Source organism: Prionailurus bengalensis, chromosome D4 (genome assembly GCF_016509475.1).
Source record: "Prionailurus bengalensis isolate Pbe53 chromosome D4, Fcat_Pben_1.1_paternal_pri, whole genome shotgun sequence".
Classification (NCBI taxonomy): Eukaryota; Metazoa; Chordata; class Mammalia; order Carnivora; family Felidae; genus Prionailurus; species Prionailurus bengalensis.
This window is the reverse complement of record NC_057359.1, coordinates 10,379,663-10,392,481: the sequence shown is the minus strand read 5'-3', so window position 1 is coordinate 10,392,481 and position 12,819 is coordinate 10,379,663. Positions and strand designations below refer to the sequence as shown.

The window sequence follows — 12,819 nt, the reverse complement described above, 5'->3', positions numbered from 1 at the left end:
TAAGCATCCAACTCTTGATTTCAACTCAGGTCATGGTCTCGTGGTTCATGAGATCAAGCCCCACATAGGATTCTGTGGTGACAGTGCAGAGCCTGCTTGGGATTCTCTCTCTCTCTCTCTCTTTCTCTCTCTCTCTCTCTCTGTCCCTCTCCCACTCATGCCCCCCCCCAAATAAATTTTTAAAAAACCTAAATGCCCTGAATGTAACATAAGTTCACAAATTCTAAGATGCACATTTTTCACATTCTAACATTTCTGAGACGAGGATATATCCTACAATTAATATAATCTTAATAAGCATTTTAAGACTGTTTAATTAGCAACATTAGTTTTTAATCAGTGCTACTTAAAGTAATGGTGCACCATAGAATGGATACCATTTATATCTCAATAACTGATAACAGTAAGAGCTCAGTGAATACCAGCTGTCATCTGCTTGGTCATCAGCAGTGTCCTCGTGGTCATTATCTGGGCTCTAACCAAGGCAGTGGCATTTGGTTGGTTGCCAGAGCCAGTCTAGGGTATATGTCAAATCTCAAGTTCATCTATCTGTTTTCACTAATGCTTTCTTAGAGAAGACCCAGTGGGCTGTTCCTCCCGTTGGTTTCGTATTGAACTAATGTCATGCGTTTATGGGATAAATTCATGCAACGTCTACATTATTCTCTGTGCTGCGCTCGGGGAGCTACTAAAATGTTCTTCAGATTTGTCGCTTGAAATAGAGAAGACGACAAATTCTTTATTTTCTGTATTGATGTATTTCCCTAGAGGCTTTCAAAGGAGTGCTTTTTCTTAGTGAGCTCAACTAAGCCACCATTGTACCGCTTAAGATTTACTGGTTTGCAGCCTTCTCTGGGGAAGAAAAGAAGCAGTTTATTGATCTGTAACAGAGAATGGAACATGGCCAACCCTTTTCTGGTTTATATAATGCACTGACATAAGAATCTGCATATCATTAAGAAGACTAAGTCCTCACAGTTTGAGGCCACCTGTCAGGCATGAACAATAACTGGGAAAAATCAATACACCATATGAAACTGTTGTTTTTGCATAGACACTACCGGGATCCACACCCGGTGACACATATCTTATTATATTACCAGTGGCATGCTTGTTCCCTTTTTGAGGTTTCTCCTTCCTTTTGATTTTATCGTTCGGTTTGGGGGAGGGTGGGAGAGACCAGTTTGGATCGGACATAAAGATTTTCTGCCAGGCGAAGGGTGTTCACTAACAGGAGGGGACCTTGGACCAAAGTTTATGAAGCTTCACTCAGGAGATTCTGGGCATATCTCCATCCAAATACCTTGACACCTACTTCATGCACCCATAACACATGCAGCCTGTTTCTTCTTGCCTTCTGTTTGCCCTCACGAGTTTAAGGGGTGGTATTTACAAGCCATTCTGAAGCAAGAGCACCAGCCCAGCGCACCGATCTAGAAAGGGGTCACGAATCAGCTTAGATTTGCTTTTGTTGGCTTTCAAAAGTGTAATCAGTTGAAGAATTTCAGAAGCTGGACAGGAAGTCCTCTGTCCCCTTATCTCCCTGTTCCCTCTCTTCCTTCTTCTCTACCAGTCCCCACATTTTTTTTTTAACCAAGCTACATTTGCCAGACTTGTGTAGTCATTCCTATTCTTTTTTTAAAAAAAATTTTTTTTTCAACGTTTATTTATTTTTGGGACAGAGAGAGCCAGAGCATGAACGGGGGAGGGGCAGAGAGAGAGGGAGACAGAATCGGAAACAGGCTCCAGGCTCTGAGCCATCAGCCCAGAGCCTGACGCGGGGCTCGAACTCCCGGACCGTGAGACCGTGACCTGGCTGAAGGACGCTTAACCGACTGCGCCACCCAGGCCCCCCCTCCTATTCTTAAAGGTAATGCTCATTGTATCCCTAAAGCCAGCTCTGCCCGCACGGAGGTTACTGCTTCCCAAGCTCAATGCCATGGACCCGGACCAGTGCCTGTTTCCAACAGAATGTCAGGTGACTGCAGAGAGATTAGAGCCATCCTTTCCTTATGGTGTGCTGTCACACACCAAGTGGGGACCAGCAGGGAGCTTCTCGGGGGAGGCTGAGAATCCGGTCTCTGCCGGCGGAGTGGCAGTCCCCAAAGCTGGAAAAGCCAAGCAAGGGAACAGTAAATAGTTCACTTTGAACTACAAGCGAAAACCCATTCAGGCAGCGAAGACAATTTCACTAGCTCTTCAGCTAGTGACTGTCACTGTGTGACCACAGAGATCAGCCATTTCCTGTGCCTGCCTTCTATGTACTTGGATTTCTCACTTCTTACACTCTCCATGACCGTGGCCTCATAGTTCCCTTTCACGTTGCGTTTTGAAAATTCTTTCTTCTTTCTCCCGTGCACTTGAAAGCAAATAAAACCAGAGACGGGAAGTCTCCCATCTTTATTTTTTTTTTAATAGTTACTATTACAAATCTAACAAAGGAGCTAAGTTCCACCCTAATTGCATCAGCCAGGAGCAACCATAAGGAACATTTTGGTGTATTTATTTCTTGGGGTTTTAAATCAATGTGTAAATATGTACATATTTTTCACAAAATTGGGTTTATGACAGAATACAATTTTTATCGATGTTCTTTGAGTATTTTACTACATTATTGAAAGCTCTTAAGTGATTTCACTGGCTGCATTAGACGTGTATATGCGTATGTATTAGCATTTTGTTCTTTATTTTATTTTATTTTATTTTTTACATTTATTTATTTTTGAGAGACAGAGAAACAGAGCACACGTGGGGAGGGACAGAGAGAGCAGGAGACAGAAACCAAAGCAGGCTCCTAGCTGTCAGCACAGAGCCCGACGCGGGGCTCGGACCCACAAACCGTGAGATCGTGACCTGAGCCGACGTCGGATGCTTAACCCCCTGAGCCACCCAGACGCCCCAGCATTTTGTTCTTTTAGGGAGGTCACTGCGGGTTTCTGAACCGACACTTGAATTCCCAACTTGGAACTTGTTAGATCAGTTTCTTCGGGTTTTGTGGGTCTTGAGTTAGGATCTGGGCACAGTGGAAATGGACTATTTTCCTCTATACCATTGTTTGCTTTCCTTACCAGCATTTTTCAAAAGGCGTTTTGAAAAAGCAGAGGTTAGAGCAATGTTCCCTTCCTGTTACTATTCTTGTTTCTTTTTTGTTTTAAATAGTGTGTTTCTACTATGTCTTATAGTAGTAATCTCAGGTAACTTTTAAATAGAGGATCGATATAAAGTAAGAAATATGGTGCCTGTTGTGACCCCTAATGTTTCCGAACCATGTGCTGTGCCATACTGTCATTTGAAGGTTATCTGACAGGACGGTGGGAGATATTGAAGACTTTTTTAAGAGGGGAGCTGACTGGCTCAGATTTATGTTTAAAATTTTTTTTTCAACGTTTTTATTTATTTTTTGGGACAGAGAGAGACAGAGCATGAACGGGGGAGGGTCAGAGAGAGAGGGAGACACAGAATCGGAAACAGGCTCCAGGCTCTGAGCCATCAGCCCAGAGCCCGACGCGGGGCTCGAACTCACGGACCGCGAGATCGTGACCTGGCTGAAGTCGGACGCTCAACCGACTGCGCCACCCAGGTGCCCCTCAGATTTATGTTTTAAAAGACCGAGTAGGCAAAAGACTTTGAGATACCTCAGAAGGGTTCCCGTGAATCAATCCTTTAAAAATGTGAAGGCTTGCTACAACAGCAACTACCTTGAAGGTGTTGAGCCAGCATCTGGAAAAGACGTTACGTTTAAGAACCACAAATGGTCAGGGCATCTGGGTGGCTCAGTCGGTTAAGCATCCGACGTCAGCTCACGTCATGATCTCTAGGTTTGCATGTTCAAGCCCCGCATCAAGCTCTATACTGATAGCTGAGAGCCTGGAGCCTGCTTTGGATTCTCTGCCCCTTCCCTGCTTGTGCACTCGCTCTCTCTCTCTCTGTCTCTCTCTCAAAAATAAATAAATTTTTTTTGTAAAGTACCAAAAATGGTTTGTAGTGGATTTGCTGTAGGCTAGGGAATGATGCCCCTGAGGAGGCCCTTGGTATTTGAAGGCCACCTTCCTAAAAATGTCACGTTTCTGGAGAACCATTTCCATCTCTGATAAGAGTATCATGTCTAGAGCCCTGCTCTGGGTGCCCGTCCACAGGCACATCTGCGGGTACATGAATCTCAGCACTGAGTGGCGGGGCCAGGCCGTCATCACCCCCATCCACAGGCCATCTCTCCCTGACTCCTGATTTGCTCTCTCCATTAGCAGCCATCTTTGTAAACAGACGTTTAAGATTTAGTGTTGTACATATTTTTAAATGATCCATTTTGATGAGGCTGTCTTCATTGTTTCAGGTTGATCGCATTTGGGAACTTGATGCATAAAATTTGCATGATTCCTCACTCCTTTCTGGATCTGTCATTGGACTCTAGCCAGCATGGCTCACGCCACAAAGGTTAACGGCTGTGCCTCAGGTAACTCAACTCTGGAGAGAGAGAGAGAGAGAGAGAGAGAGAGAGTGTGTGTGTGTATGCCTTTGCTCAAACTGATTTCTTATGTCTTTTTCAGTAATGGGTAGATAATAGCAGGTTGCCTAGGTAACTGGACTTTGAAAGCAATTTTCTATCCATCGAAGCTAGGTTGGTTTTTTTTAATATTTTTGTTTTTGTTTTTGTTTTTTCCAAAATCTCTTAGAGAATTTGCTTTTATCTTTAGAGTCTTTATGTGCAGAAATCAGTTAGGTAAATTATTACCCAAGTCAATACTGTTGAAGTGTTGAAAGATCAATGTAAAACCCCGAGTGCTGATCCAAGGATAATGGGCATTTCTCTTGCCCTTCTTTATGAGGGATTGAGCGATGCGAGAGGAGATAGGTTTGGATGCCTAAAACCAGTTCCTAGTGTCTGGTCCCAAGCAGGGTTTGTTTCGTGTTGCTGCACAAAGGGACAGAGTGGCTAGGGAAGAGCTTACTTGCTAGAGCAACTTTCCCAGAGAGGAATAATCAACAAGCCATATCACGAATCATAAAGATTTGTGTTCTCACTGTTACTCTAGTTACGTTAGAGACCTACACAGGTTGCATAGCTCGTCCGGTATTGCCTATATAAGATGTGGGAGAAATTTATAGGACAAATGCAGAGGAAGTCCTCCTGAGAGACGACCACCTGCCCCCAACGGTACGCCGAGCGTCCGTGCCTCTCTTGAGCGATCAGCCAAAGAGCAGAATGTGCGAGAACGGTGACCGTGTATGTATGCAGGAACTGTCGCGCGGTGTCTGAAAAGGGGTCGGGGCTCTGCTGCTCTGAACACTGGGTCATGGAAGGAATGTGGAGTTGGAATCAGGACACCTGAATTGGAGTCCCAGCTCCAGCACTAACCATGAAATAGGGGGCAGGACTGTTCCGTGTGTGCGGTATCAGTAAACGTGTCTGCCTGCAGGGTTGAGACCCACGCGAGCACCAGAAGCAGACTTACAAGTGCCAGGTAAGCCGGCAAGCTCTGGTAAGGACTGCGGCAGGAGGAGCCCTCTGTGGGGGGTGTCCCCAGCCCACCCGTGTGACTTTTCCTTCTAGCAGTCCTGGCTGCAAGCATCCCCTCTGACAAGAACTTGGTAGCTTTCTTGCCCCAGGCCAAACCCAGCCAAACTCCGTTTATTCTGGGACGACTGATCTTTCTCTGTTTATTCTTCTGTTGGTCCCTTCTACTTGCCAGCCGCCAGGGACTTGTAGAGATTCTGCTCAGGACTGCTGTCGGCAAGGAAAACTGGGGGCGCCCGGGTGGCTCAGTCAGTTAAGCGTCTGACTCTTAACTTCGGCTCAGGTCATGATCTCATGGTTGATGAGTTCAAGTCCCACGTCGGGCTCCGTGCCGCCACTGCGAGGCCTGCTTGTGATTCTCTCTCTCTCTCCCTCTCTCTCTGCCGCTCCCCTGCTTGCTCTCTCAAAATAAATAAGCTTAAAAATAAAATACAAACGACACAAATCTAGCCTTTAAATGAACACCCACAGCGTACCATGATGCCAAAGCTGCTCTGTCTCTACTCCCATCCCTAGTTCGTACGTAATCCTGTGAGATGACACTGTCCCCTTCACCATCGCTATCAGCCCTGTGTGATGGCAGAGAACCTCAGTCCCTTAACCTAAGTAAGAAAAGTCAGGATCATTCCTCGTGTCGAGTCAAATACTTGCTGAGGGAGGAGATTGAAACATGAAATGTCTTGAGTGTGGTGAGTGAGTTTCAATCTCCTGTGATGCTCCTCCCTTCCCTCTCCTGCCCCCACTTCCCACACGTTCAGAGGAAGGGGGGCTGGAGTTAGTGGTGCCTCTAGACCTTGACCCACTGGTGTGTCTAGCACATTCCTGTCTTCAAGGGTGTAGATACCTACCCCATTTGCCCTCAGTTCCTTCTCCAGCCTGACTCTTCTGGAGTGTCTCTTTTCCTTTGGTTCTTAAAGTCTGATGACCCAGCTGTAACCTTTCCCCCTGCCTAGCAGGTCTGGGTACTGAGTCCAGAAACAAAGGGAAGCTCTATGATTTGTGACTTCTGGGGTATCAGGGTATGATTAGTTACTGCAGACAGGTGTCTGCACCAGGCAAGGGACAGTTTTGTTTTTTCTAGTCGCCATGACCTCTGTAAGCAATCTGATTAGAAGCTCAGCCATACATAATTACTATAGTTACACACACACACACACACACACACACACACACACGTATATGCATGCATATATACATATATATGAGGCCCATTTTAGAAAATTCTAAGATATAAAAGTTTAATGTTTTCTTAAAAAATAGAGCAAGAATTACTGGTAATGCCCCCAACCCAGAAATACATGTTGTGCTCCTTTTCTGTATGGTCTTTATTTTTATTTTTTAAACTTTTTAAAAAATTCTTTTTAATGTTATTTATGATTTTGAGAGAGAGAGAGAGAGAGCGAGAGAGAGAGCTCAAGCAGGGGAGGGGCAGACAGAGAGGGAGACACAGAATCCGAAGCAGGCTCCGGGCTCCGAGCTGTCAGCACAGAGCCTGACATGGGGCTCGAACTCAGGAACTGCAAGATCAGGACCTGAGCCGAAGTCGGACGCGTAACTGAGCCACCCAGGCGCCCCTTTGGTATGGTCTTTAAATTTTAAATATTTCACACAGTTGAGATAATGCTTATAAAAAATCACTATTTTTACCTTTTGTTTTCCTGCTCTGTATTGCAAAAGAAATGCCTGCCCATTGTTTAAAAAAAAAAAAGCCAAACTCAAACATGCAGAAGTATATGCTGTTTATAAATATACTGTTTTGAAATGTAATTAACATAAAAACATTTACAGACTGCAGATTAAGATGGGTTACAGAGGGCTTTATGGCCCCAAAAGGAATCTGGCCCACCCCTTCCCCTGAAAAATCAAGGCTTTGGGCTTCCATAAAACCTGAGGAAAAGTCCCATATGAGGTTGGAGTGAGAGCATTGGCACGAGAAATGCTTTTCATGGTCTTAGGAACAAAGCAGAAGCAGAAGAAGCCAGCTGAGAAAAACACCACTTGGCCAAGCAGTGCCCTTGGCCTGCCAGCACATCTGAGGTCTGACATCACATATCGTGTCCTTGTTTGAGACTTGAAACTGAGTAAGGGACTATTCAGAGTCCTTTTACACTTGGACTTCCCCACTGAGTCCTTCAGTTAGCTAGAATAAAAGCTGATTTTATTTTATTTTGTTTCTTAAGTTTATTTATATTGAGAGAGAGGGGAGGAGAGAGAATGGGAGAGAGGGTGCAAGCAGGGAGGGCAGAGAGAGGAAGAGACAGAATCCCAAGCAGGCTCTGAGCTGTCAGCACGGACCCCGACACAGGGCTCGAACTCATGCACTGTGAGATCACCACCTGAGCCGACATGACATCAAGAGGCCCTTAACCAACTAAGCCGCCTAGCACCCCAAAAGGTATTGATTTTAAAACAAGAGCAGTTAGTTGATGCTATAATTTGTAAATTTATAATAAACTCCAGGCATACAAAATGTATAAAGGTGGTATGACAGGCACCTGCATACATAGCACCTGGCTTCAGAAATAAACTTTACAAGTTCATGGCAAAGATTATGGAGGGCGTCCAGCGGGCCAGGCTCTGTTCTGGGGACTCGGATGCAGCAGGGAACAAAACAGGCCTTCGGTCGACGCACCTCCTGCTTTCGAAGACCTTTCGTCTAGTGGAAGCTGAGGGTTCCTGTGGACAGAGCCTCTGGATAAAGTAGAGGACTGACTCACACTAAAAAAAGTATGCACTGTGCATCTGAAATTCAAATTTAGCCGGGTGTCCTCTGTTCTTACTTGCTACACAGGACAGTCTCGCCTGGGTACCCCTTCCAGATTCATCTTCCTCCAGGCCACCCTGTCCGTATCAGTCATTTGTTTCTGTGTGACCTCTTTTCCACACCATCTCTGTCCTACTTCTGTTGACTGGTCCAGTTGTGATTTCATTAATGAAAACCCCTTTATTATGGTATTCCAGAGAACACCCTAATGCCACCTGTCAGCGTGACAAGGTACAAGCTTTATAAATTGCTCGTGACTGTCCCCTTTTCCTGGGGCCAGCTACGAAGGAAGTGAGGGTCGTTGGTTAGGAGGATGGCTGTGTCTCTGCACTTTGGGGATGGGGACAGTCTGCTCTTTCTCAGGTTTCTGAAATCATGTTGTAAACTGGACGCACTGTTTACCTCTGTAAACACTAATTGCTGTTGTAAAACTTTAATTAGAGCTTAGCATCTCTTCAGAAGCTAAATGACAGGTGGCTTATTTGTCAGATGAAGATAAGAATACCTGCCCTACCTTCTTCACAGGTGTGTTGTGAAGGAGAGATAAAATAATAGCCATAAAAACACTTTTTTACGGTATAAAATGCTGGTTGGATGTCAGGGGAAATCACTGCCCTTCTTGATCTGCTGACTCTCTTGTGAGTTCCTGGTCCGAAAGGCACCTGTTCAGGTATCACTGTACAAGGTCCCATCAGATACGGTGATTTTTTTTCCTTTTTTTTTTTTTTTCCTATAATCAGAGGTATTCTCCTGTTCTCTCTCTCTTCTCTCTCTCTCTCTCTCTCTCTGTGTGTGTGTGTGTGTGTGTGTGTGTGTGTGTGTGTGTTATTTATCACATCAGCTAACATACAGGGTAGTCTTGGCTTCAGGAGTGGATTCCCATGATTCATCACTCACATACAACACCCGGTGCTCATCCCAACAAGTGCCTGCCTCAGTGCCCATCAGCCACTCTCCCCTACCCCCCATCCCATCAACCCTCAGTTTGTTCTCTGTATTTAAGAGTCTCTTATGGTTTGCCTCCTTCTCTGTTTTTGCCTCATTTTTTCCTTCCCTTCCCCTCCCCTATGGTCATCTGTTAAGTTTCTCAAATTGCACATATGAGTGAAAACAGATGATACCTGTCTTTTTCTGACTGACTGACTTCACTTACCATAATATCCTCCAGTGCCATCCACATTGTTGCAAATGGCAAGATTGTTTTTCATCGCCAAGTAGTATTCCATTGTATATATAAACCGCATCTTCTTTATCCATTCATCACTTGATGGACATTTGGGCTCTTTCCATAATTTGGCTATTGTTGATAGTGCTGCTCTAAACATTGGGGTGCATAGATACGGTGATTTTAAGGCTAGACATATTACTGTTAATGAAAGTTAAATAAATGAAAGCAACAGATGAGTATTAGAGAGTAGCATTTTATGTCTCCCATCACCCAGCCTTATTTTTGCTAATATTTGCCTTTGTTAGTTTTTTATTTTTTCCAGATAACTATATATTTGCTTATTTACAATACTTACCGAACTGTGTTAAAAATTTGGTGGTCATTTAAAATTCATACAATCAATTTCATAAGACCTTGATCTTCTGGTCAGTTACCTGGCTCCAGGTTTTGTCGCCATGTGGATCTTAAGTGAGGTACAAAGGCCGCTGATAAGACAGGCTCCTGGCTGAGCAGGTCGAACACTGCCGTGCCGTGCAGCCCACTCGATTGTGTAAATATTTTTCCTGGGCAGCAGCATTTCTCAAACAGAACTCTGAGCCCACTGCGGTGAACCCGATAGCGAAATTGCCTGCTGATGGTCAAGCGCGAGACCCGTTGTGTGTGTCTGTGGTGTTGGGTCTTAGTCCTGTCCTCCCAAGGCAGAACGGAAGCTGATGAGAGGCTGGGGCTGCCCTCCATGACCTTTCAGGGTATCCTGGAAAAGTCGGCACAAGGATTAAATGCGTGTTCTGATCAGTCCTTTGGGGTCTCCTGTGAGTGGTGTATCGGAAGAACAAAGGGAGGAAACAAAGTTGTCTGACATAAAAGCATAGGTGAGGGCCAACGGGGATCTTTTTGATTCCACTTGTCCCCACTTTCAGACCACAGAACACAAGTTGCCCAACTCACACTGTTAGTTAATGGCTAAGCCAGAAGCGGAACACAGAGAGCGTTTTCCTTGTTCCCCGCATTCTGTTGGCATTAAAAAATCAGAAGCGTAGAGTCTGTGATGTTCTGATTAAACAGGTCAAGGGGAAGGTATATAGTTGAGAAAACTACGTGAAACCCAAAAGTAGGCCAGTAAACTGTCATCAGTAAACTGTCCTCCCTGATAGAGGTTATGGTGAAAAGGTATTTTTTCTTAGTGTGAATTAAGAGCCAAAGTAACAGGCATATTCGTATTTAGTATAGCATGCAGCACCATTCCTCTGGTGTGTTTAATAATTGGATCTTAATTATACATTTCAACTTTAAATGAAACTTAGTTTTTAGCTTATGAAAGGCTAATTTCACCCTGGAGTTTGTAAATGAAATAATGTATTTTCCTACATAGTGACGGTGTTTCAGAAGATTTTTTTTTTTTTAAGAAAGTAGTAGTTACCCTTGAACTTCCTAATTTTTTTTTTAAATTTTTTTGTTTTTCAACGTTTTTTTATTTATTTTTGGGACAGAGAGAGACAGAGCATGAACGGGGGAGGGGCCGAGAGAGAGGGAGACACAGAATTGGAAACAGGCTCCAGGCTCTGAGCCATCAGCCCAGAGCCCAACGCGGGGCTCGAACTCACAGACCGCGAGATCGTGACCTGGCTGAAGTCGGATGCTTAACCGACTGTGCCACCCAGGCGCCCCGAACTTCCTAATTTTTAAAATGCCGAGGGGCACCTGGGTGGCTCAGTTGGTTAAGGGTCTGACCTTTGGTTTCGACTCAGGTCAAGATCTCACGGTTGGTGAGTTCAAGCCCTGCATCGGGCTGTGCGTGGCAGCACGGAGCCTGCTTGGGATTGTCTGTCTCCCTCTCTCTCTCTGCCCCTCCCCTGCTCCTGCTCTGTCTCTCTCTCAGATTAATTAAATAAACATGATAAACAAATAAACAAAATAAACAAATAAAATGCTGAGACCACTACAAATAGGAGGCCTTGCCTTTCAGAGTTCCACCTGTCTGGTTAAATCAGAACCGCAGAATTCATCCGGCCCCCAGAGAGCTTCTGAAGGGTCCCTCCCTCCTCAGGGCTAGCTTGTTTCACCTCGTAAGGCTTCTGTTTTAACCTGCAGCCAGCTTCACCTTATGGGCGTTGTGGTTCCAGACCTCGAGCGAGTCAGAATGGGTTAAGCATCATTCAGGTTTCAGACAGGCGATTAAACTCTGGTTAAGCCAAGGAAAGATGCCTTATCTTGCAGCGAGAGACAGCCCACGTGGATGTGGGAAGGGGTAGATCCCGGCTCTTCCCGGCATCAGGCACAAATACACCCTCCATTTGGAGATTTCTGCCCAGATGCTCTCTGGGTGCCAAGAAGAAAGGAAACACACACACACACACACACACACACACACACACAAAATAAAAGCCCAGCAGGGAGATGCGCTACATTAAAAACTTGAGCTCCTGCGCTCTTTCTAAAGCTGCAGAGTGAGGCAAAGGATTAAAACAGCCTTTCCTACAGGATTTGAATATTCTGTGCCTTGCTTACCCCCCAGACTTCCCATCGTGAGTATTGGCATTTATTTCTGATTCTGCACTTCCCTCTTTCTTGAAGAGCTTGGGTGGGCTAGCCAACCCCATCCAAAGTCTAGCTCATTAGCCTCTTTTCCACAGGTTTGCCTTCTGTGCCCCAGATAATTCCAGTTCATCTCCTTTGTGCAGCTCCCGAGAAGGGTTTGTGTGGGCTTGGAAAATGAGCGACTTCAGCTCACAGTTGCTGCTTTGGGGTCCTTCTCTGTACAGGGCTGTTTGATTTGCTCTGGCACAAAGAATATCAGCATAGTTCTCGAATTCACAGAGGTTATAAATTCTTGCTGTTTCCTGGCAACATACCTAAAAATTGCATTGAGTAGACTTTTCTCATCAAAACCTCCTAGGAGACCCAACCGGGAAATCAGATTTGATAGGATTCATTCAAACCCTTGTAGAAATTCTCACTTGGAAAAAATGTTGGTTGATTCTGTTTTTCCTCTCTTGGCTTCTCTGCCGGATATTTTTGGAATGAGCTGCAGCTGATTTACTCATTTCCATATGCTTTAGGAAAAGTATGCTCATGTTATATATATAAATGTTTATTTTTGAGAGAGAGAGCACAAGTAGGGGAGGAGCAGAGAGAAAGGGAGATACAGAATCTGAAGCTCTGTCTGCACACAGCACAACGCGGGGCTCGAACTCAAAAACCGTGAGATCACCACCGAACTGAAGTTGGACGCTTAACTGACTGAGCCACCACGGTGCCCCAGTGTGCAGTTCTAGAGGCTAAGCCTGGTTCTGGTTTGGGTTGCAGTTCGCCGTAAATCCTGGCAACAAGAAATGTTTAAACATGCAGCCCATGTGGGTCTCCTCATGATCT

The 12,819-nt window shown here is 45.0% G+C and overlaps 1 protein-coding gene across 4 annotated transcripts in view; it reads left to right on the top strand.

Moving 5' to 3' along the window:
- KANK1 (KN motif and ankyrin repeat domains 1) overlaps positions 1-12,819 on the top strand; it is a 206,443-nt gene that overhangs the window by 134,131 nt on the left and 59,493 nt on the right. For 3 of the 4 annotated variants that reach the window (XR_006294996.1, XM_043565801.1, XM_043565800.1), the window contains exon 3: positions 4,334-4,453. Coding sequence is in view for 2 of the 4 variants with exons in the window: in XM_043565801.1 (XP_043421736.1) it covers positions 4,417-4,453 (37 nt within the window). In the remaining 2 variants the exon portion in view is untranslated. Of the gene's footprint in view, positions 1-4,333; positions 4,454-11,547; positions 11,973-12,819 lie in introns of those variants that run through there. The other variant, XM_043565804.1, reaches the window with a different exon arrangement.